The sequence below is a fragment of the Helicoverpa zea genome, chromosome 10 (assembly GCF_022581195.2).
Source record: "Helicoverpa zea isolate HzStark_Cry1AcR chromosome 10, ilHelZeax1.1, whole genome shotgun sequence".
Lineage (NCBI taxonomy): Eukaryota > Metazoa > Arthropoda > Insecta > Lepidoptera > Noctuidae > Helicoverpa > Helicoverpa zea.
The window spans coordinates 1,469,711-1,493,399 of record NC_061461.1 but is presented as its reverse complement, the minus strand read 5'-3'; the positions used below and the strand labels follow the sequence as shown (position 1 = coordinate 1,493,399).

General features: G+C 36.3%; 3 protein-coding genes across 4 annotated transcripts; all 3 read left to right on the top strand.

Moving 5' to 3' along the window:
• Positions 1-765: 765 nt before the first annotated feature.
• LOC124634096 lies at positions 766-3,755 on the top strand. Its single transcript, XM_047169508.1, has one exon. The coding sequence runs from the start codon at positions 785-787 to the stop codon at positions 3,581-3,583; it is 2,799 nt and encodes a 932-aa protein (XP_047025464.1). The 5' UTR covers positions 766-784; the 3' UTR covers positions 3,584-3,755.
• A 6,973-nt stretch (positions 3,756-10,728) lies between these two features.
• On the top strand, positions 10,729-17,744 carry LOC124634116. Its single transcript, XM_047169536.1, has 7 exons — positions 10,729-10,989; positions 11,669-12,981; positions 13,054-13,224; positions 13,347-13,375; positions 14,900-15,180; positions 15,681-17,002; positions 17,413-17,744. Exons 1-7 carry the CDS (start codon positions 10,861-10,863, stop codon positions 17,600-17,602), a joined length of 3,435 nt encoding a protein of 1,144 aa, XP_047025492.1. The 5' UTR covers positions 10,729-10,860; the 3' UTR covers positions 17,603-17,744.
• A 418-nt stretch (positions 17,745-18,162) lies between these two features.
• LOC124633618 (juvenile hormone esterase-like) lies at positions 18,163-22,868 on the top strand. 2 transcript variants are annotated; one of them, XM_047168895.1, is made up of 3 exons: positions 18,163-18,437; positions 18,845-20,183; positions 22,339-22,466. In XM_047168895.1, the coding sequence occupies exons 1-3, from the start codon at positions 18,306-18,308 to the stop codon at positions 22,350-22,352; spliced, it is 1,485 nt and encodes a 494-aa protein (XP_047024851.1). In that variant the 5' UTR covers positions 18,163-18,305; the 3' UTR covers positions 22,353-22,466. The 2 variants fall into 2 exon arrangements, with proteins under 2 accessions (XP_047024851.1, XP_047024850.1); XM_047168894.1 differs by lacking the exon at positions 22,339-22,466 and adding an exon at positions 22,556-22,868 and having other exon boundaries at positions 18,176-18,437; positions 18,845-20,163.
• Positions 22,869-23,689: the final 821 nt, after the last annotated feature.

Sequence of the window (23,689 nt, the reverse complement as noted above, 5' to 3'; positions counted from 1 at the left end):
GTACGTATGCAGTTTTAAATCGGCATTAGAAGTTCTTCCTCGAGATGATGCCAACAATTATAAAATTGTTATAAATGCCGATAGGCGTCCAACTCAGGAACACCCTGGGCGTTATAACGCTCCATCAACGAATGAAGTTGCTGTGGTATTGGTCGACCAGGAATGTGATAGGCGTGATATCGTTATCCGTTCCAGAGACAATCGTTTGCAACGCATTTACGAAACCCACAGGGCTTACGACAGTTTGCAATATCCTTTGATATACTGTCGAGGGGAAGATGGTTATAATTTTGCTTTATACCAAACTGATCCGCGTACAGGCGCACCTAATTATAATAAAAAGATTTCATGCCTTCAATTTTATTGTTACCACTTGCAAGTGAGACGGAATAGGTTTGTATACTTTCAACGTTTCCGTGGCTTATTCAATCAGTTTATTGTTGACATGTACGCAAAAATTGAAACCGAAAGATTAGTTTATATACGATCTAATCAAAGGCAGCTGCGCGCTGAAGAATACGTGCACCTTCGCGACGCCATGCAGCAAGATAATGATACAGTGAATATGGGCCGTTTAGTTATTTTACCCTCTTCTTTTACTGGTGGTCCACGATACATGCACGAACGTACTCAAGATGCTTTTTGTTACGTAAGAAAATATGGACGTCCCGACCTTTTTATTACTGTAACTACCAATCCTAAGTGGGATGAAATCACTCGGGAGCTTAAATAAAAATAAAAAATAAATAAATAAATAGATATTTTTGGAGAAATATTGTGTTATATGTATAGTGTTGAATGGCAAAAACGCGGTTTACCTCATGCACATATCCTGCTTTGGTTAAAAGATAAGGTTCGACCTAATGATGTAGATAGTTTAATCAGTGCTGAAATTCCAAATCCGATTACAGATCCCGAGTTACACGAAATTATTAAAACTCATATGATACATGGTCCATGTGGTGCATTTAACGGGAATTCTCCATGTATGCAAGACGGTCGTTGTACTAAAAGATTTCCAAAAGCCTTAGTGGATGAAACTGTAACAGGACATGATGGATACCCATCATATCGTCGCCGTTCAAGAGACAATGGTGGTTTTACTGTTGAAAAGCGAGTGTTTGGACAACAGGTTACTTTAGATAATAGGTGGGTCGTTCCATATTCGCCTGTGTTGTCTAGAGCATTTCAAGCTCACATAAATGTTGAAATGTGTAATAGTGTAGAGTCAATAAAATATATTTGCAAGTACATTAATAAGGGCAGTGACCAAGCTACACTTGCGTTGAGAGATGAACACGATGAAGTTACAAGATTTCAGTCAGGCAGATATATAAGTTCTTCGGAAGCTGTGTGGCGAATCTTAAGTTTCAACATTCACGAAAGATATCCACCTGTGACCCATCTGGATGTTCATCTTGAAGGCGGTCAACGTATATATTTCAACACCGAAAATGTTACAGAACGATTAGAGAATCCTAGACAAACAACTTTATTAGCATTCTTTCGACTTTGCCAAACCGATGATTTTGCAAAATCTCTGTTGTATGAGGAAGTTCCATCGTATTATACCTACGATAAGCAACGAGGTGTCTTTAATCGAAGACGCCGTGGCAGGCCTGTAGGTGGCGAGTCAGGTATTTTCAAAGAACATGTTCTTGGTAGAGTGTATACCGTTCATCCTAACAACGCTGAGTGTTTCTATTTGCGATTATTACTACATACAGTGCGAGGACCAACCTCATTTATAGATTTGAGAAAAGTAGACGATGTTGTCTATCCAACTTATCATGCAGCTTGCCAAGCGCGTCATTTGCTTGAAAATGATCAGCATTGGGATGACGCTTTAGCAGAATCCTGTGTTAGTGATAATCCACGACGGTTACGTAATTTATTTGTAACATTACTCACATTTTGTAATTTGTCAGACGCTGCACAATTATGGGAAAAATATAAAGAAAAATTTGCAGAAGACTTTCTAAGAAATATATCTAACAGTAATGAAGGCACAACTAATGATAATTTCCGTGATCTTGCCATAAATCAGTGCTTATTAGCTCTTCAGGATGACTTAGCAGCTGTAGGCGGTAAATCACTCTGTGAATATGGTTTGCCAACACCAACCTCAGTCGGAGAGGTTACTAATAGGGAATATTCTGCAGAGATGGGTTACAACTCAATGGAACTGCTGACAACATTAGAAAACGGTGTCCCAATGATGACTGCAGAACAACGTTTAGTTTATGATCGCGTGTGCGAGAGTGTTCAAAATAATTTGGGAACAATTTGGTTTTTAGATGCACCTGGAGGAACTGGGAAAACTTTTTTGACTAAATTAATATTGGCTTATGTTCGAAATCAGCATAAAATTGCTCTTGCCGTGGCTTCATCAGGGATAGCTGCAACATTGCTACCAGGAGGTAAAACCGCTCACACTATGTTTAAAATACCAATTGATTTAGATCGCACGGAAAGTCCAACCTGTAGTGTTTCAAGAAATAGCGACAAAGCTAAGGTATTACGCGAGTGTAATTTAATCATATGGGATGAATGTACGATGACCCATCGAAAAGGAGTAGAAGCGGTAGACAGAACTTTAAGGGATATAAGACAAAATGATCGACCAATGGGCGGTGTCACGGTTTTATTTTGTGGTGATTTCCGACAAATCTTACCGGTAATACCACGGGGAACCCGAGCTGATGAGGTTAGAGCATGTCTGAAAAGCTCTTATTTGTGGCGTGATATACAATCGCTGCATTTGACTACAAACATGCGAGTGAGAACTGGAGATAACCCGGATGATAGTCAATTTTCTGATACATTATTAAAGATTGGTGAAGGTACATATCCACAACACCAAGGAAAACTTATTCTGACGCCTGAACTATGTTGTATAGTGCAATCTCAATCACATCTTATATCATCGGTTTACGGTGACGTAACAAATATATTAAATAGGGACAATTCTTGGCTATGCGAAAGATCTATTTTAACTCCGCGCAATGACCAGGCATCTGAGATTAATAACCAGATACTGTCGCATATACAGGGGCAAACCAAAGTTTACCGATCAATAAATAGAATGGTCGATGAACAAGAAGCCACTAATTACCCGATAGAATTTTTAAATTCTTTAAATATCCCCGGACTTCCTTCTCATGAAATATATTTGAAAATTGGCATTCCCATTATTCTGCTCCGAAATTTAAGACCGCCAAAACTTTGCAATGGAACTCGACTAAAAGTAACCCAGTTGCAACAAAATATAATCGAGGCTCAAATTTTAACAGGTTGCGGTGCAGGAGAAATCGTTTTCATTCCCAGAATACCCATAATACCAAATAATTTTCCATTTCAATTTAAAAGGACGCAATTCCCAGTATCGGTGTGTTATGCAATGACAATTAATAAGGCTCAAGGGCAGACTTTTCGTGTTGCTGGAGTAGATCTCGGTGTCAGTTGTTTCTCGCATGGTCAGTTATACGTTGCTCTTTCCCGGGTTAGCAGTTCTAGAAATCTTTATGTCCACGTGCCGGACGGGTCAACTTTCAATATAGTTTACCCGGAAGCTTTGCGCTGAAGTATTTTCGTTCTACAGGTACTTAAGCCTCATGTGAACGTGATCTATATTACCTTCTTATATATTAACTTAATAACAAAAGGAGTTAAAAGCTGACCGAGACATAGCTATCTATACTTTTCTGCCGGAAGTCACTACACCACGCGGACGAAGTCGCGGGCAGAAGCTAGTAGTTTATAAAAAGAATCGTTCTTAAATGAGTCTATTAACGAACTCAAAAACAACGTCTAGTAGACATGCCACAATGTTAAAAACTTCGTGTGTATCAAACTTTTATCTAACTGAATTTTCTTCTTAATTTCGTTGTTTGTCGCAAAAATTCTTAACACAAACAGTAAACAGAGCCATACATTTTAAAAGTAAAAGCGCCTCGAAGGAAATTACACTTTGGAAGAAAAGCGCAGTCGTAAACGCCCTACATCGCGGTAATAATCCTTAACTAGTTCACACCGGCACGTACCGGACCTATCCGGTTCTAACCGGTTCAAAGTGAACGACTTAGGAAATTTTTCGCATTACATTTATTTGAAATCTCCGCTCTATTCTTTGTTAGCCGTTAACTCCGGATTAAGTTATTTGGAAACTTATTTTTATTGAACCAATTTTGTAAGATTTTAGATCATTTTTTAAACAGCCTTTTTAACACTATGATCACTGATTTAGTAATATTGTTGTATAACCACAATTTTTTTTTTTAATTGTGAAACAATTTATTTTTGCATGTGTACTACGCAATGGCACAGACTCCAGTTTGATACTCAAAACTGACTCTCGAAACATAGTAAGGTTGAGAGACAGCACATAGTGGTGTCCAGAAACACTAGACAGAGATTTAAGAGGTTTCCTCGGTAGAAAAACTATCAACACTACGAACCTATCAACATTGTAGCTTTAGAAATCTGGTCTAGTGTTACGAAGACTTGCATTTTCCGTGTAAGATGTCCGCCTCCATGTGTAAGGTATTTTAATAGAATTTAGAGTTTAAACGCCAAAACAAAACTCATTTTACGCTTGATTGAATACTGACGTTTATCAGATTTTCAAGTCATCGCTTTTAAATTCGGGTATATTGAGACTGTTGTGAATATTTGAAAAAATAAATGACCCATGTGCTTGCAAAACAGTACGATAAAGTTTTACAGGACAACATACAATTGGAATGTTATTTTTAAATGTAATTGCGTTCATAAAGGAAAACAGTTCGTCAGGTTTAATTCTGAAAAATAACTGAGTTTTCATTCGTGATATTGTATTTTGGATACCTAGTTAAAGTTCGCACCAAAAAAATAATTTCGTAGAAATAAAATTAATAACACAGTAATTCAACAGGTGTCAAAATGACTAACTTTAGAGTTGCCAGCTATTTGACGCGAACCTACGAATGGCCAACTGTACTTACGTTTCTAAAATTGTAGTAAAAGTAAATCGCAAAACACCCTTCACACGATAAAGTAGATACTTGTTGAACCGTATAAAAGAAATCCAGTATGCATATGAAGATAAACTCACCTTTTAAATACTTGTACTTTTATGTATGTATGTCTACAGCTGATTTTAACCCCTCATATCACTACAACCACAAATACACTTGCACTGATTCCTTCAAGGGCAAAATCTCTTACAAAATTGTCGAAATTCTCGAACACAAAATTTCTTTAGATACCACATTAAAGAATGACCACATCGCTTGAAGTAGCTGTTCAGAATAGTAATACCGTTAGATAAAGACCAGCTCGTTGTATTAATTTAACCTTAGATGGGTCTTAAACTGCAATACGGCAAGTGATGATGCAACGTGTGTCCAGAATGCATCCTTATGGCCAGTTTCCATTAGAGCAACGATTAAGGGAAAAATAAACTGTGTTTTCAAGAAATCGAAGTAAATTTTCTTTTCTACATCTTTAAATAAGCCAATTTCGATGAAATATGTCTAAGAACTACCGCTGGAACACAAACTTGCATCTAAAATACTAAACCCAAGTTGATTCATTCTTTTAATCGCTACGGTGCCTTAAACATACATATACAGCGATCAAACTTGAAACACTCGTTTTGCGTCGCGAGTGAAAAAGACTCATAAATAGTACCCAGTCTCTCATCTCGTTGAGTTATCAAACGTTGCACAAGTAATTTGTAGAAATTAATACACGTGGGCATGATAAGGAAAACTAACAACCCATTACCATTTCACGATAGCAACTCATACTCCACATTTATTAACAGTTTATGGGACACAAACAATCAAGTACAAATAAGTTCTCTTTATTTATTTTGATTTCAAACGCCCAAAACGAAACATATTTTCAATTTCACGCTCGGAAGAATATCGGTGGTCAGGAAAATTCGTTCGAAAGGGTAAGGGATCTACCTATGCTAATGTCATCGGGAAATTGTGGGATTATTTATATGAAACTTATAACTATGTGGAAAATATACCCTGTTCACTATGTATGAAAGGTATTTAGGTTATATACTCGAAGATCTCCATACCCTTTTATTTGAAGGTGAACCCTTGGAGATTTTTTGCTAATAGGATGGCCTCATTCATTTTTTAAACAACATTTTATACGAGTATGTATCGAGCGAATCTATCGGTTCTAATACTATGTTAATAGACAAATTATTTAATATTATAATTCAATTCCGGGCCCGGGGAACATACGTTAACAAAAATAACCTAGACTGACAAATAAAGCGACTTGGGGAAAAATAACAATTTAATCCTGTAGAACCGAAAATTACCCAAAAACTAAAAAAATTAAAATAGGGCTTGATTGTGTGTGTGGGAGTGTATAATTTAAAGGTTTGGTTACAGAATAGGCTCAGACATATCTCCCAACATAGATATTGATTGCTATCAATAGATGGAAGAAAAAGTCCTCACACATCTCGCTATTCACAATAATGGAATCTAATATAACGCAGCGAGTATCCCAATTCCTTCGCCTGTTGCATACCTGGCTTTATTCTTACTTTCTTTATTTATGAAGGTAAATAGGTGAGAACGATTGTGTAGTAACGTCAATAGTAGCAGAGTGGGGACTATCTATATCGGGTGTGTCGTTCACAATCACATTAAATCATATCGTATATACTTTATGATATTCTATGGCGAATTGTAAAAAAAATAACCTAATCCATTGAGTGGTTTAACCACAGGAGTCATTTTTCGTTTTTATAAATTACAACATCATGTGTAAAGCAGAGATAAAGTTAGGAGTATCGTATGTTTTGATCAGTTGACAGCTGTCAGTTTTCAAGGGAGAATTTCAGTTGTTTGTAATGACTGACTTTTTATATGGTGTTCTAATTTTTGCACATTTTTATTCCATTTACTTTGTTTGAAAAAAATATTTTTTATTTTTACGTATTTTTCTTTTATCTTTGTGTTAATCGACATATATTAACCAGTATATTAACGTATTTCATTTAATGTGATTATGAACGACACACCCGATATAATCTTCATTCCACTACTTTGATCATATCGAATAGTCCCAAAATTACTATTTTTTGCGAGTTACAGCAACAGAAATGAAAATGTAAAAGCATACATTTACATTTTTTAACGATTCTACATATGTATTTAAAAAATAGAAAATATGAAGATATCAAAAATGAAGAGAAACGTTCTAAATATACCAAGTTTATAAAAATGACTTGGCTTGTGTCTGTGTTTTATAAAAGGCTTACTTGAATCAGTCTATTTAAGCATAACTTTAGAACAAAACACAAGAGATGATTGACCGAACACACCCGAGTGTCCCCGAAAATAGCCGAACGAATTCAACATGGCGGAAAGTTGTCAAAAATGTTGGTTGTGTTGAACCTTCGCGGGATCTTGGGTATCGAAGCGTTCATTTGTGAGGTAACCCATAATGTATGGTGGCAGTCGCTTTAACGATCAAAGGATGCTTTTAGCCATTGTATTTTTTTGTATAAATAGATTTTTATATTTTTCATATTTTTGAGAGAGAATAATGTTTACTGGTTTTATTTTGAGCTCATATTTTATACGGTATATCATGACCAATTAGAAGGTGTTAACGCACACGTAGATAGATAGATAGGCCCAGTTTACATTATTATACAGTTGGGTTAATAATCTATTTAAACATTTTTTTTCTAATTTCAGATACTGGTATGAATATATATCTATGAAGGCCGCTTTCCGCAGGCCACAGGCCTTAAAAAAATAAATCGACTAAAAAACTTAATCGAGCAAGCGACAGAAACACAGAAATTCGATTCCATTCCGACTCGATTTCTCCAAAATCCTATAAGCTAACACAACAGACTATTATGGAAATCTGGCAAATAAATAGCCAACTTTTGCACAGCACACAAATTCGTAGGAATTACCAAATGTGTATAATTAATTAATGTATTTCGGAGGAAGTTTGAGCCAGCGCTGAACACTCTTAGTGTGGTCCAAGTTTTCATTTTTAATCTAATTTCTGATTTTATCACTACCGTAATGAAGTATGTTTCGTGGCTGGACAATTAGAGTATACATTCATAACAACGATGACTTTGACAAATAGTGTCTTTACTGTATCCAAAGGTAGGTAGGTATCTTTGCTCTAAAAGTAGTTTCAGACGATAAACTCATTTCACATTAACTAAAAAAAAATCACACACTGTATGAGGTTTGCGCTGAACGATAGAGATTGAAAAAATTGCTCTTGCTCGAGACCTTTTTTTTTCAACGCATGAAGAAGGGATCCTTTCAAAAATTCTTTCTTCGACCAAAATCATCTTAGGTCTCTATTTTTGTGAATCCCGCTACATCTCTTACTTTACACCAACCAGCGTCCCCGTCAACCAGTCTGGTCGCTTGTAACAGTTTGCAATTCAAACGTTCCTTGAATATTCACCCCGCACCAAATACCTGCTCCGGACTGTTATTAAATACCGGTGGATTGAGAGATACCGCTTAATATCACTACTCTGATACTCTGATATTAGGTTTGTTTGGCCTAAGTATTCAGGTTAAGGGCACACTAAACACTTTTAGTCGGCCGATATTTGGTTTGGGCTCATAAATCAGTATGAACAGCAACAACGATCAGGTATTTTTAAGGTATCAAAACTTTGATTGTGTTCACAATTTTCTAAAACAAAATCTTGCCAACCACCGGGCCAACAGTCAATCGACTTTTTAGTCTGCAGTGTACTCGTAGGCTAAGCGTATATTTAAAACCCGAATGGCATTGTAGTAAATGTACCAGATTTAAGTTCAATTGTGTTGGCTCAATTAGTGGATTGCATAAGTTAAGAAGCAGCCTTAATGATATATATGCAAATGATTAAGGCTAAATTTGGGATACACTAAGCATTATTTTCAGAACTATACATTAACAGCAATAAGATCAAAGCATAGGAATTAACTGACGACTTTCGCTGTTACTCAAGTGTTAACTTAAACACGTAATCAAAGCGAATAAGAGCCTCTGAATCATTCATCAGAATCAAATACATCCATATTATAAAGTAATGATTATAAAGTAAAGATATTCCTCATTTCCTCATCAAGGGGAATAACTAAATAGGTATAATGAGACAATTTATAAAACAAAGACATTATAATTACAAGAAATTCATGATCAGATCACGTACGATTGTCCGCCATTATATAGTCACAGCGGCAATTAAAACATAGAACATTGGAAGAATATCCCGCGTTCCATATTCAAACAATCGCCGCTGATTGGCGGGCGCGCGTGACAACCGCGGCTCCGGGGAGACTCGACAACATCCGACATATTTGAATATGGAAGTATTATTGATAGCAGTTATTTTTAAATATGGAAGCTGTGAAAATATTTTTGGGAGAGATTTTTGGCCAATTTATTGGAAGATGGTGCCAGTTATAATTATGATGAGTTCCCATAGTAGGTTCCCAGTTCAGTTATGAGAGAGTGCACAGATTTTTTACTGCTCCTCAAACAACAATAACTTCATAGACATTACATCTAAAGTAATTTTAAAGCAAAAGAAGTATGTTAATTTTGTTCAAGTAATTTTTTATTGCCTAAACACCCTAGTTACAGAAATAACAGCATTTTTGTACAGATATGACGATCCACTACGAAGTTTGTAAACAAAAGTCATGTTCCATATAAAACAGACTACACTATCGGAACACTAACTGTGCCATACATCGTTATTCGGGCCGTGCACAGAACGGCTTGCAATATACAATTTATGAAGGCTGGTCACCCCTAAATATGCATAGACACGTTGTTTATGAGTGTAGCAACACTGTCTATGTAAATCTGTGTTGATTTGTTTTTGAGAAGGATAAATGACTGGATGATAGTTAAGTAAAATGAAGAGTATGTATACGTACCTAAGACGTTAGCAAGGAGTTATCGTTAGCCTGCCTTGTCCGAATTATAAGGGTCGGCTTCAAGTCTTACGGGATGCAGCTGAATACCAATGTTTTACATGAAGCGACTGCCTCTCTGAGCTCCTCAACCGAATAACCCGAGCAATTCTACACCCCATGGTTAAACTGGTTGCCAGACTTTCCGGCTTCTGATTGAACCGTAACAACTGCCACAAATGTTCAAATGACAATGATATAATCTTGCCATAAGTCAAAAAATAATGTTGGCCAGTAGAATATTTTGTATTAGGTAGTGTGGTAGGTTCAATAGATAGACAGCTGATATAATAGGCATAGCTATCTACTGAAGAACCGCGGAATGTCAGTCAACCTAATGACAACTACTAGGTCGTGGTTTCTACCTCTAACTTAGTTTATATCATATCATATTAGGAATTAGATAGGTACCTATGGACTTTTCATATTTTTCCTAGATACCTTATGTATTTAGGTATATGATAAATAATGTTTGTGAAAATCAATTGCGTCAATGATCATTTTTTACTACATCATGATGATTAGTGATTTATGTGTTACTTACCTGTCCTACTAATTTTTATATAATAAATATGATTGTTCGTTTAGTTATTTATTTACTTACTAGAAATATGAGATAGGCAGAAATCAAGGTTATTTGATAACTAACACGTGAAGAAAACAATTATACCCGTACATATATGTATAAGTAGTCAGCTATTTTAAGATGTTACATAAGAGCTGTAAAAACAAGCTGATAGCGAGTTAAGATAATTATTTATGTCAGTTAGATTTGTGTTCTAAATGAGAGCACACATTGCCAATTCTATCAAAACACTCTTAAAAATTCTACAAAAATAATATTGTGAACTTCGTAAGTTTTAAAACTTTTTGTTGAAAAACTGTAATAATGGTGCAAGTGAGAGTATCGGAAGGTCTGCTGGAAGGCGAGTTGGTGCACAGTGAGTATGGAGGCACCTTCTGCAGCTTTAAGGGCATACCGTATGCGCAGCCGCCGGTAGGAGACTTGCGGTTCAAGGTAAATTCCTGTATGTAAAATTATGTAAATTAAGTTCCTAAATTCCTGTATGTATTTCCTTAAGAAACTAATAATTAATAATCTTCTATATATTTTTTTATATAGAAAATATTATTCCAAAATAGAACATTTTAATTACGCAGTCAGGAATAGGAAAATTAGGGCAAGCGACGCAACACTATGTAGATAGCTCGCTTCCTATGTCGTCGTCAGTATGAATCCACAGAAATAATGAGATGTTATTTTTGAAAAGTCGTCGTGATGCATTCATATTCGTGGCTTCTAGGTCCTTTTAAAGAGGGTCAATCAATGAAAACATTAAATAAGAGACCTTGCTACACTAATCACAAAGAAAATGTTACTCGTGTAGATATATAATAAAATTGATTGATTACTTCAAAAATAATCTTAGTTAACAAAGGTTTAAAGGTAGTAAACAAGCGATAATTTACATGGTATTATTTAATTACATAAGAGTTACTCATATACCGCAATAATAGACAGATAAATACATATAATAGTTTGATTATGCGTGATACAGTCTTATCATCCAATATTATTATCTTTTAAGGGATTTATCGAAATTATAAATTAAATCTTGTGTAGATAGAAGACAAGACAAGATGATATCATTTTCCTTGATATTAATACCTATTGTTGATGTTATGACTTGTTGCAGGCACCGCAACCACCAAAACCATGGGAAGGTGTCCGACAAGCCAAAGAGTTTGGTCCATCATGCAGCCAAGTAGACTTCCTCATGCAACCGAAGCCCGACTGCAGCGAAGACTGTTTATACCTCAATGTCTACACACCACAACTGAAACCCAACAACCCTTTACCAGTTATGTTCTTCATCCACGGCGGAGGGTTTTACTCCGGGAGCGGCAACGATGACATGTACGGCCCAGAGTTCCTCGTCAGACAAGATGTCATACTTGTCACTATCAACTACAGACTGGAAGTCCTGGGCTTTCTTTGCTTGGACACTGAAGAAGTGCCTGGTAACGCAGGCATGAAAGACCAAGTTGAAGCTCTGAAGTGGGTCAATAAAAACATTTCCTATTTCGGTGGAGACCCTGACAACACAACTATTTTTGGTGAAAGTGCAGGAGGAGCAAGCGTTGGTTATCATCTAGTGTCTCCGATGTCGAAAGGGCTGTTTAAGCGAGCTATCTGCCAAAGTGGAGTGCCTGCTTGCTGGTGGGCTAAAGTATTTGAGCCTCGTAGGCGAGCCCTCGCGCTTGCACACCATCTAGGATACAAATCTAATGATGAAAACGGTCTTTACGAATTCTTCAAATCACAGCCTGTTGAAGCACTGCTTGGAGTAAACGTCCCACTTTCTTTTTCTGAACAAATTCGTGCAGGTTTCGAGTTAAACTTTGGTATAGTTAGTGAAAAACTATTCGGTGATGAAACCGGATTTTTTCATGGGAACCTTTCCGATTACCTAAAAAACGGTGTTCACGAAGGAGTTGAAGTCATGACTGGGTACACTGAAGACGATGGTGTTATTTTATTTGTATTTGGTGAACATACAAAAATGCTAGAACAAGGAAATACTTTGGATAACTATTTTACTCCTAAACATATTGCCTTGAATTGTTCATTAAAAAAGCAAATAGAGGCGGGACAAAAGATCAAAAAGTTTTATATGCATGACGAAAAGATTGAAACTGACTGGGAACGAGTGGCCCGATACCAAAAGGCTGAAATGTTCATATATGGAACCATAAAATTCGCAAGAGCATGTTCACAGAAGAATAAGCTGTATTTCTATACATTCAACTGCAAATCTGAGAGGAACATGGCATGTAGCATGTTGGGTTTGAACACCATTACTAATGGTAAAGAAGTAAGCTGTCACCTTGATGATTTATTTTACATCTTCAATAGCAAAGCATTAGAGCAGAAAATCGATTTGAAATCGAAAACGTTTGAACTGATCGATAGAGTCACAAAGCTTTGGACTAACTTTGCAAAATATGGGTAAGTGGACCATCAAAGATTGCCGGTATATTAAATAACTTCTAAAAATTATATGTGATGTTTATTTTACAGAAACCCGACGCCAAATGCCGATGGAGTGAAATGGCTTCCATATACAGCAGAGAAAGAAGATTATTTGGACATTGGTAACGAGTTGAAAGCTGGTTCGGCACCAGATCACGACGAATACCAATTCTGGGAAGATATATTTAGAGAATATACACCAGAATATGTTGAAAAGGAGTATTGATTAATTAAACGTTGAATGTTTTACGTGTATTTTTTATTTGAAGACGTGGACGACAACTAAGTTGTTTATCATACAAGGTTAAGAGTACCAAATGGATGTGACATCATCTATTCAGATTGAAGCCAGTCCCTATCAAAGTGCAATGTAAAGTATCGTAAATATATATGATAATTATTATTACTTTAATTCATACATACATACATTACATTTAGTCATTGTGGGTAAAAAATACATAAAAATTATTATGTTTAATGGCCCATCAACTCTAAAGTATATGTAATACAAATAAGCAATATGTCAGTCTTAAACCCCCTAAATAGAAGCGTTAAAAAATCTCCTACAGACCGGTTTATTGACATTGAGCTCTTCAATGACACGACTGCGCCCATTTTGTGACCTCGCGTCATGGTGACCTAATTCCTCTTACGGCTGCTCCCAATATACTATCCATCTGTGGTTTTGCTTACTAGAGATAGGAATTTGGAAGCCGACCCCAGCATAGGAAAAGGCTCGGGGTATGATGATGGTGAGATAGGAATTCGACATTACTTGTATGGGGCTAATGTCAGAAATTATGTCTGTGGTTAACAAATCTAGAGATAGATCGAATATTGAGAACGTTCGAGTTTTACCAACTTTTTAAATATGGCGGAACGTACCTAAACTTTAAAATCTGAATCTTGTTTAGAAATTGAAATAAATAGGAACCTATGTTATGTAATTTTAAACTGTAAACCGTCGGTCATTCAACAGGAACAATTGTGAAATAATTATTCTAATTGCGTAATTTTCTTGTAAATAATATAATGACTCATTAAGAATAAGTTAGGATTAAAATTAAGATTTCACTCGATTTTTTTATCAACGTGACGGAAAAGAAGTTAGGTACATGTTACCTAAAAAGCTTGAAAAATTCCATTGCGCAAAAATATGACAAAAAAAAAACAATGAAGTTGCATTTAAAGTTTTCGATTATTTTAGATTTCTTACTGTATGATAAGAACACCTGCGTAAAAAGTAGATCAACATTGGAACGGAATTCTCATTAGTCGAATCAAAGTCCAAATCGTCACGACTTGGACTCATAGAAAACCTTGGACTTCATCGAGTAATATGAAACGTAACGTAATAAGTTAATGACACCACGAGCCTCAACGATTTAAATATAGACTTAAAACACAATAATAAAATATTCTGGTTTTACTTGTAAAATACCATAAACACATAGAAAAATATATATTAATTTCTGCAGTCAAAACACAAAAAGCAGACCCATTAATTCCATTAATCTTTAGTAGAGCGATAAAATAATTAAAATTACATAATTATAAGTGCGTAAATTGAACACAATAGAATATAGTAACGCCGCACCTACTTATTACATAACAATAAACAAATTCACATCACACAGTCTACTTACACGATCTTATGACTAAAGCAATAAGGGCGACAATCGAATAGCAAAATCTATAGATAAAAAAGTATTTGCCTATTATATAATTATCAAACTTGTAGCCTACCCCATCCATGCCCGGGCTATCTTTTATGTACCTCAATCTTCATCATGCAAAACAGAATACCTATTGATTGATTATACTATTATATAATAATATTTATCTATACATGATAAACAGATAGACGGAGAAACAAATTAAAGTTTATAAGCAGTATATAATGATATATTTTTTGTTATCAACGTAAAAACGTTAGTGTTGTTTGGGCATTGGTCTAAAGCGGATGATTGCTCCAAAGCGACAACTTTAATTTTGACAAATCGGGTATTTTGGGCAAGTGTTATTAATAATAAAGGTGTAATAATGGTGCAAGTGAGAGTTTCTGAAGGTCTGCTGGAAGGTGAGGTGGTACACAATGAGTATGGAGGCACGTTGTACAGCAGTTTTAAAGGCATCCCATACGCTCAGCCACCACTCGGAGATCTGCGGTTCAAGGTACAAAACAATTGCTTAATCTATCATAACGATTGTAATTTTTCATAATTGTTATTATGACTTTTAAGACGTTCATTTCATCGGTATACGGTAGGAAGTTATCAAATATTCATTATTAACTCTGATGGATTATAATGTACCTACTTTGCTTGTTCACGTGTAAATAGTTAATTAGATTTTTAAGAGATAGTATAAATATCGAGTGAATCATTGTTTATTCACTCGATATTTATTATCTTAAAAGTTCTTGTACCTTGTAATGTGATCTGTTTATCTTTAAAAGCATAGTATGGTTGCAAAATAGAACCTCATCTATAGATAAATACCAACTCTCGTAGTCCATGGACGACGGGAAAAGTAGTCAACGGGAGTGACAAAGATTTTAAAACTTTCGCAACTTGTACACATTTATAAATATTCGGGGCTTATGTATCGAAATAAAATCCGAAACCCAAGCCAGCAATTAAAAATATTTACATTGGTTACTTTTTCTTCCCCAGGCACCTCAACCACCGAAACCGTGGGATGGAGTTCGTGAGGCCAAAGAATTCGGGCCAAAATGTATTCAATACGACTCATTCACAAAAGCTGGTTTGCTCGGCAGTGAGGACTGTTTATATCTTAACGTTTATACACCCAACGTACACCCGGATAAACCTCTGCCAGTCATGTTCTGGGTACACGGAGGCGCCTTCATGATCGGAGGCAGTAATGATGACTTTTACGGCCCCGAATTTCTCTTAAGAAAGGGCGTCGTTGTCGTCACGATAAACTACAGACTTGAAATTCTCGGTTTCTTAAGCTTGGATACTGAAGATATTCCTGGCAACGCTGGCATGAAGGATCAAGTAGCAGCACTGAGATGGGTGAATAAAAATATTTCCAATTTTGGCGGAGACCCTAACAACATCACTATTTTCGGAGAAAGTGCTGGCGGAGCCAGTGTCAGTTACCTCTTAATATCGCCGATGACTAAAGGCTTGTTCAAGAAAGCGATTCCCCAAAGTGGTGCTGCTTTGAGTGACTGGTCACAGACAGTAAGGCCCCGGGAAAGAGCCTTAGCAGTAGCAAGAAAATTAGGATGCTACTCCGAAGACGATAAGGAGTTATATGAATTCTTCAAAAACCAACCAATTGAATCACTAACTAATGCCGCAGCCCCCATTTCACTAGCAGAAGCAAACAAGAAGGGCTTAGAAATTTATTTCAGCATTACCGATGAAAAGAAATTTGGTAACAATGAAAGATTTTTCTACGGAAATATAGTCGATGTTGTATCCAATGGTATTCACGAAGGCGTTGACATAATGACAGGATTTACCTCAGACGAAGGTCTTGTTTGGATCGAAAAAGATACGATAAACGAGAGATTAGACATGATAAGAAACTTTCCAGACATGTTAATTACCAAGCAGTTATCATTTAACTTGTCAGTTCATCAACAGATTGAGCTTGGAAAGAAAATCAGAAAGTTTTATTTTAAAGACGGGGTAAGAATACCAGAAGACTGGGAGCAATTGGTGAAGTATTATTCAATGAATACGTTCATATTCCCCACAATGAAGTTCGCTAAACTTTGTGCTGGCGCTAAGAAGAATAAACTTTACTTGTACAGATTTTCTTGTAAATCTGAGAGAAATCTCGTCGCGCACTTTACAGGACTGACAGAATTGATCGGAAGCAAGCCTGTCACAAGCCATGCTGATGACTTACTGTACTTATTCAACGCCAAGCTACTTAATACGAAGGTCGATATGAAATCTTACACATTCCAACTTATTGATAAAGTTACAACACTATGGACGAACTTTGCTAAATTCGGGTATGTTATTACAAATGTATTTATTTTTTTAATAAAGGTCCAAAAACAGTTCTGTATGATGTTCAATTTTGAAGATTTGTTTCGAAAGGCGCATTTTTTGGGACCCGGCTGTCTTTTATATATCCTTGGCAGTCCTGGCGGGTAATCAAAAAATCTCACCACCTGTTGTAGCGGTGGGATATTGGGCTGCCTGACTGAATGTGGAGGTTAAGTAAGCAGTGGCTCTATGTAAAATACTGTCACCCACTCAGCTACATATTTTGAACTGGAAAGTGACGACATAGTTGGGAAAGACTTAGGCCTCCCCACCTAAATGATGTATTTATTTATTAAGAGTTAATCTCTTAACGGGGTCCAAGGTCCTCTCATATTATGTTATTTGACAGAAGTTAACCTTGCTATTATTTCAGGAACCCGACTCCTGACAACACCCTGGGTGTGACATGGGCACCATTTACTCTGGAAAATGAAGAATATCTGGACATCGGTAACGAACTGGTTCCCGGAGTGAAGCCTGACCATGAAGAACTACAATTATGGGAAAAAATCGATAAATTATTCGGTTCACCCACACAAATTGTTACAGCTGATGAAATATAGGTTACAAAGATAATTAAATAAATCATCATTTGTAGTACGGTTACAAATTATGTATGCTCAAAGGTCAGATTACTGGTTTATGTTGGAAATTACATTAAATGGGTTCCATATTTTTTATTAATACATTTTTATATAATATAAAGCATTGTTTTGTTCTTAATCATGAGTATCCAAGATTACTATTCCCCATCCTCATTTTCATATTTGAAACTTCATAAACACATTTCATGAACCAAACTTTTTAAAGTGCAAAGCAAAATGATCTACCTATCTATTCTCAGAATTTTTTTCTTAAAGGTCTATAGGCTTTTAGTTCCCTTGGGATACTGGCGAAACACCTGGTGTAATCTATTCATATATTAAGCATCAATATGTAAGCGACGCGGGCAGAATTGCGGAAAAAAATAAGTAGGTATAATAAAGTAACTACACCACTTAACAACAAGTCATAGAATCGTCTAAAACAACGTTAAGACAAAGGCAATAAGGTTGACAATTGAAGAGCAAACAGATAAGATGATATGGCCAAAATCATACTTATCTTTGATATTATTACTATCAATTTGACGTGCACACGCTAGTGTTGTTTGGGCATCGGTCTGAAGCAGACGATTGCTCAATCTAAACAACTTTAATTTTTACAAGTTGAGCATTTTTGTAAATGGGCATTCTGTTCAAGTGATATTTGGGACAATTTGTAATAATGGTGCAAGTGAAAGTATCTGAAGGTGTTCTGGAAGGCGAGGTGGTACACAATGTGTATCGAGGCACTTTGTACAGCAGCTTCAAAGGCATCCCGTACGCGCAGCCGCCGGTCGGAGATCTGCGGTTCAAGGTACAAAATACCAATAGCCTTCATGTGATTTCGGTGTTAATAATTCATAGCGTTATTTTTAACTCTTTTCCTCCTTTCACTCTTTTTTTTATCTTGTTGTCATGTTATCGTCACTATAATTTACTAATGCGTCTACTTCGTCAAGTGTTGTTTAAAGATAATACGAATAATCGTTATCAATAGCGCTAGAAATAAGTACTTTGTTTTGTTAACTATTCGTAAGTGTTGCTGTTGTTGTTGTCAACGCATACTCAGCTGTACTGATGTTAATATACTGAGTAGAACGATTGCGGGGATTCTAGCTGTCACTCTTCAAAAGGCGCCGTCAGATAACCATTAAGTAAATATACCCTCTACGTACCTTTGCTGATAGAAATATTGACATTTGTTGCAATTTTCTTCCCCAGGCACCTCAACCACCGAAACCTTGGGATGGAGTTCGAGAGGCTAAAGAATTCGGACCAAAATGTTTTCAAAATGACATATTCACCAACTCTGGTACCATCGGCAGTGAGGACTGTTTATATCTTAATGTTTATACACCCAACGTAAACCCGGATAAACCTCTGCCAGTCATGTTCTGGGTACACGGAGGCGCCTTCGTCTCCGGAGGCGGTAATGATGACTTATATGGCCCCGAATTTCTCTTGAGGAAAGACGTCGTAGTCGTCACGATCAACTACAGACTTGAAATTCTTGGTTTCCTATGCTTGGATACTGAAGATGTACCTGGCAACGCTGGCATGAAGGATCAAGTAGCAGCACTGAGATGGGTGAATAAAAATATTGCCAACTTCGGGGGAGACCCTAACAACATCACTATCTTCGGAGAAAGCGCTGGCGGAGCTAGTGTCAGCTACCTCTTAATATCGCCGATGACTAAAGGTCTGTTCAAGAGGGCGATACCACAAAGCGGTGCTGCTTTGTGTGACTGGGCACAGGCAGTGAGGCCCCGGGAACGAGCCTTAGCATTGGCAAGGAAATTGGGATGCGACTCTGAAGACGATAAGGAGTTGTATGAATTTTTCAAAAATCAACCACTTGAATCACTAATTAATGCGAGAGCTCACATATCGTTAGCAGAAGCTAAAAAAAATTTAGACGTTTATTTTAGCATTGTGGATGAAAAGAAGTTTGGCGACAATGAAAGATTTTTCTACGGAAGTGTAGTCGATGCTATGACTAACGGTATCCATGAAGGCGTTGACATTATGACAGGATTTACTACAGACGAAGGTCTTATTTGTATTGCAAAAGACACGATAAATGAGAATTTAGACTTGGTAAGGAACTTCCCAGAAATTTTAGTAACCAGAGATCATTTATTTAATCTGTCAGTATATCAGCAGATTGAGCTTGGAAAGAAAATCAGAAAGTTTTATTTCAAAGATGGGGTAAGAATACCTGAGGACTGGGAGCAATTGGTAAAGTATTATTCAATGACTGTGTTCATATATCCCACAATGAAGTTTGCTAAAATCTGTGCTACTGCTAATAAGAATAAAGTTTATTTGTACAAATTTTCTTGTAAATCTGAGAGAAACGTCATCGCGCATTTGAGAGGACTGACGGAACTGATCGGAAGCAAACCTGTCACAGCCCATGCTGACGACGTGCTGTACATGTTTGACGCCAAACTACTTGATAAGAAGGTCATCACGAAATCTTACACATTCAAGCTAATTGATACAGTCACAACACTATGGACGAACTTTGCTAAATACGGGTATGTTATTGCAATTGTTTTTAGGGTTCCGTACCTCAAAAGGAAAAAACGGAACCCTTATAGGATCACTTTGTTGTCCGTCTGTCTGTCTGTCTGTCTGTCTGTCTGTCAAGACCCTTTATCTCAAGAACGCGTGGACGTATCAAGATGAAATTCACATGAAATGCTCAGGTCTGTTGTCCCTTTAAGCTGTGAAAATATCAAGCTTCTAAGCCAAGCCAATCAAAAGATACAACCGATTATGTCGATATTTTCAACAAATTCTCGACACTCGCAAAGGAATCAAAACCTACAGGGTACTTCCCGTAAACTCAGAGTCTTGAAATTTGGCATGAAGTATTGTCATATAATGCAAATATAGGAAAAATTACGAAAATCTCATTTTTTTAGTTATATAATATAAAAAAATATATTTTAATAAAATGAAACTTACTACCTTATTTCTCACGAACGAATAAAGGTATCAAATTGAAATTTATACCAAATACCTAAGTCTATTGTCCCTTTAGGCAGTGAAAAAAACAAACTTCTAAGTTAACGCGATCAAAAGATACAGCAGTTATACCGACACCTTAGACGAATTTCTGTCACACGCTAGGGAATCAAAACCTACAAGGTACTTCCCGTGAACTCAGAATCTTGAAATTCGCCACGAAGCAGCGTTATATAGTACAGATAAAGGAAAAATTGCGAAAATGATTAATTTGAAGTTACATAAAATATTAAAATATTATTTTTGCTTACACGACATAAAATATTTTTTTAATAATTATAAACTTACTAACTACCCTTTTTTACATGAACGCGTAGAGATATTAAAGTTGAAATTCATATCAAACACTTCTTAAATATAATTGCCACTAAACTATGAAAAATTTTAAATCATTCAAAGGTCATTGGGCACCTTAGTATGAAAACCATACCCACGGCGGATACGAACGAAATATAGCACAGTATAATGATAAAGGCTCTGATTTACTATGGCATTAGTCGCATCTATGTGAACCGTGAGAATCTAGAGAAAATCAGGTGTAAACATCAAATATTTTCCTCATTTCAATGGGGAATTTAAACGACCAAATTTGACGGATTTGAGAAATCATTTCTTTGTAGTGAAAGAGTATACTCGCCGTTTATTTCCATTGTCATCAGGTCAGGATCTGATGATGGAAATCCTGAGAAATCGAGGGCAACTATAAAAAATTGTAGGCATGCATAGGATTAAAACTTGATTCTCAGATGTATGTCTGGTGATACTATCAAACAGTGAAAGTTTAGAGCTTACCTGATGATGGAGACGTGAGAAAGTCGAGAGAACTCTATGCATGTTTAAAAAAATAATAGATCCCATTAGTAGTGAATTCTCATCACCTAAAATAAAATAAGCTCCAACACAAGGTTACGTTATAAATTGTAAAGGAGTTCCCATAACTATATCTGATCTTTGCTATCGATCCCACAATGGCAGTTAAACCTATCTATGTGGAAAGTCTTCGCCAATACGAATAAAATAAGCCCAAACACGTGGTAGTTGCAACATACCGTTCAGGAGTTCCCTCGACTCTCTGTAGTCTCCATAATCAAATCAGCTCCAAACCTTCACTGTTTACAAGTACCCTCAAAAATACACTCACATGTCTGGTTTTGACTCGATGCGTGACTACAATATTCAAGAGTTGCCCTCGATTACTCAGGGTTTCCAGATCCTTTCTTTATGAAAAGTCTTTAACAATAAAAACTAGCATTGCAACCTGTAAAATCCTCTGAAACTGCTTGTCTATTATATTTTTCAAACGATCCTGGACATTCAAAGAAACGTCATACCATTCTCCACGATTTAAAACTACTTTGATTCATGTCCGCCACTTTTTACAAAGCGGGTCAGATATGCCCAATGACCTTTAAGACATAATTAGTTATTTTCAATCAGATTTCTGAATGATGACTATAAAATGTTGTATATAAATAACTTTAATAAAATAACTTTTACAAGGTACTGGCCTACTATTTTAGTTATATTATAAAATAAAAAATATTAGCTATTTTGACTCTCACGAAATTACCATAACTATGATTGTTCTAAACTGAACGGTTGGCGCGAGACTCACTTTTTATCTAACCAGGATTTGTACGGAACCCTCGGTGCGCGAGTCCGACTCGCACTTGGCCGGTTTATTTATTTATTTTAAGATTTTTTATATACTCAAATACAATCAGTGTTTCGTCTGATAAATCAGTCTTATCAAGGGGTAGCGGGGATCAGAGAGGTGGTCATTCCTTCACACTGGTGATTAGCACGCATTTAGTCTGGATGACCTTGATATAACTTTCTAAAAAGCTAGGTCGATGATGAGTAAATCATCATCATAAGTAAATTTTGTTATAATTTCAGAAACCCGACTCCTGACAACAACCTGGGTGTGACATGGTCACCATTTACTCTGGAGAATGAAGAATATCTGGACATCGGTCATGAACTGGTTCCCGGGGTAAAGCCTGAAAATGAAGAAGTACAATTCTGGCAAAAAGTCGATGAATATTTATTTTTACCCGAAAAGTTTGTCCGAGCTGATGAATTGGAATTTTAAGTATTTTTACCCACAGTTATAATGTTTCATTCAATGGTTTATTTGCCTATCTTGGATATTATAAAAGAGGTTATCTAGCGTGGAAATATATATTGTTTATTTTATGTTTTTCTGTTATAACAAACTTTTCATTGCCAGTTAACAAACCAGTTCATGTCAATCATTCATATCATCATGACTTGCATAAAATCGAGTCATACGACTATTATGATAAATACGAAAGGTTTGACCTTTAGGCTTTATGTTGGTTTTAATAGGTATCCCGATACGCAGCCCGCGTATTATAAAATTATTATCATAAAATTAAAGTGCATGTTATAAAATTACGTCAAAACTCATGTCATGAAAAGTCGTGGTGGCCTAGTGGGCAAAGAACCAACCTCCGAGTATGAAGGCGCGGGTTCAAATCCAGGTCAGGCAAGTACCAATGCAACTTTTCTAAGTTTGTATGTACTTTCTAAGTATATCTTAGACACCAATGGCTGATAAAAAGGTGAAGGAAAACATCTTGAGGAAACCTGGACTATTAGTCTGAAATCACCAACCCGCATCGAGCAAGCGTGGTGATTAATGCTCAATCCTTCTCCGTGTGAGAGGAGGCCTGTGCCCAGCAGTGGGACTATAAAAAGGCTGTAACTGTAACTGTTATAAAATTACGTATTAGTAAATACATACGTAGAATAGGTACGGTAGACTGCTCATCAGTGGTAACTGTCATACACCTTAACTTAATAGTTATAAGCACGACTTTCCTATAGAACTGTTACCACTGACCTGAAGTTGACTGTACCTCTATAACTTTACAAGCGGCTTGGTAAGTGAAGAATGGCTTAACCGATTTTGAGCAAACTTCATACAAATCATCTTCTAAACAGTCCTAACAAAGCCTAAATATATACCTAAATGGATAGTTAAGCCCGAGCTTGAGTTATAAAATT

Coding starts and splice junctions, on each gene's coding strand:
- LOC124634116 (XM_047169536.1), top strand. CDS start 10,861: ATGGTGCAAGTGAGAGTATCGGAAGGTCTGCTGGAAGGCGAGTTGGTG. Junction 15,181..15,680: donor TCGGAGATCTGCGGTTCAAG/GTACAAAACAAT, acceptor TTTCTTCCCCAG/GCACCTCAACCACCGAAACC. Junction 17,003..17,412: donor ACGAACTTTGCTAAATTCGG/GTATGTTATTAC, acceptor CTATTATTTCAG/GAACCCGACTCCTGACAACA.
- LOC124633618 (XM_047168894.1), top strand. CDS start 18,306: ATGGTGCAAGTGAAAGTATCTGAAGGTGTTCTGGAAGGCGAGGTGGTA. Junction 18,438..18,844: donor TCGGAGATCTGCGGTTCAAG/GTACAAAATACC, acceptor TTTCTTCCCCAG/GCACCTCAACCACCGAAACC. Junction 20,164..22,555: donor ACGAACTTTGCTAAATACGG/GTATGTTATTGC, acceptor TTATAATTTCAG/AAACCCGACTCCTGACAACA.
- LOC124634096 (XM_047169508.1), top strand. CDS start 785: ATGTATAGTGTTGAATGGCAAAAACGCGGTTTACCTCATGCACATATC.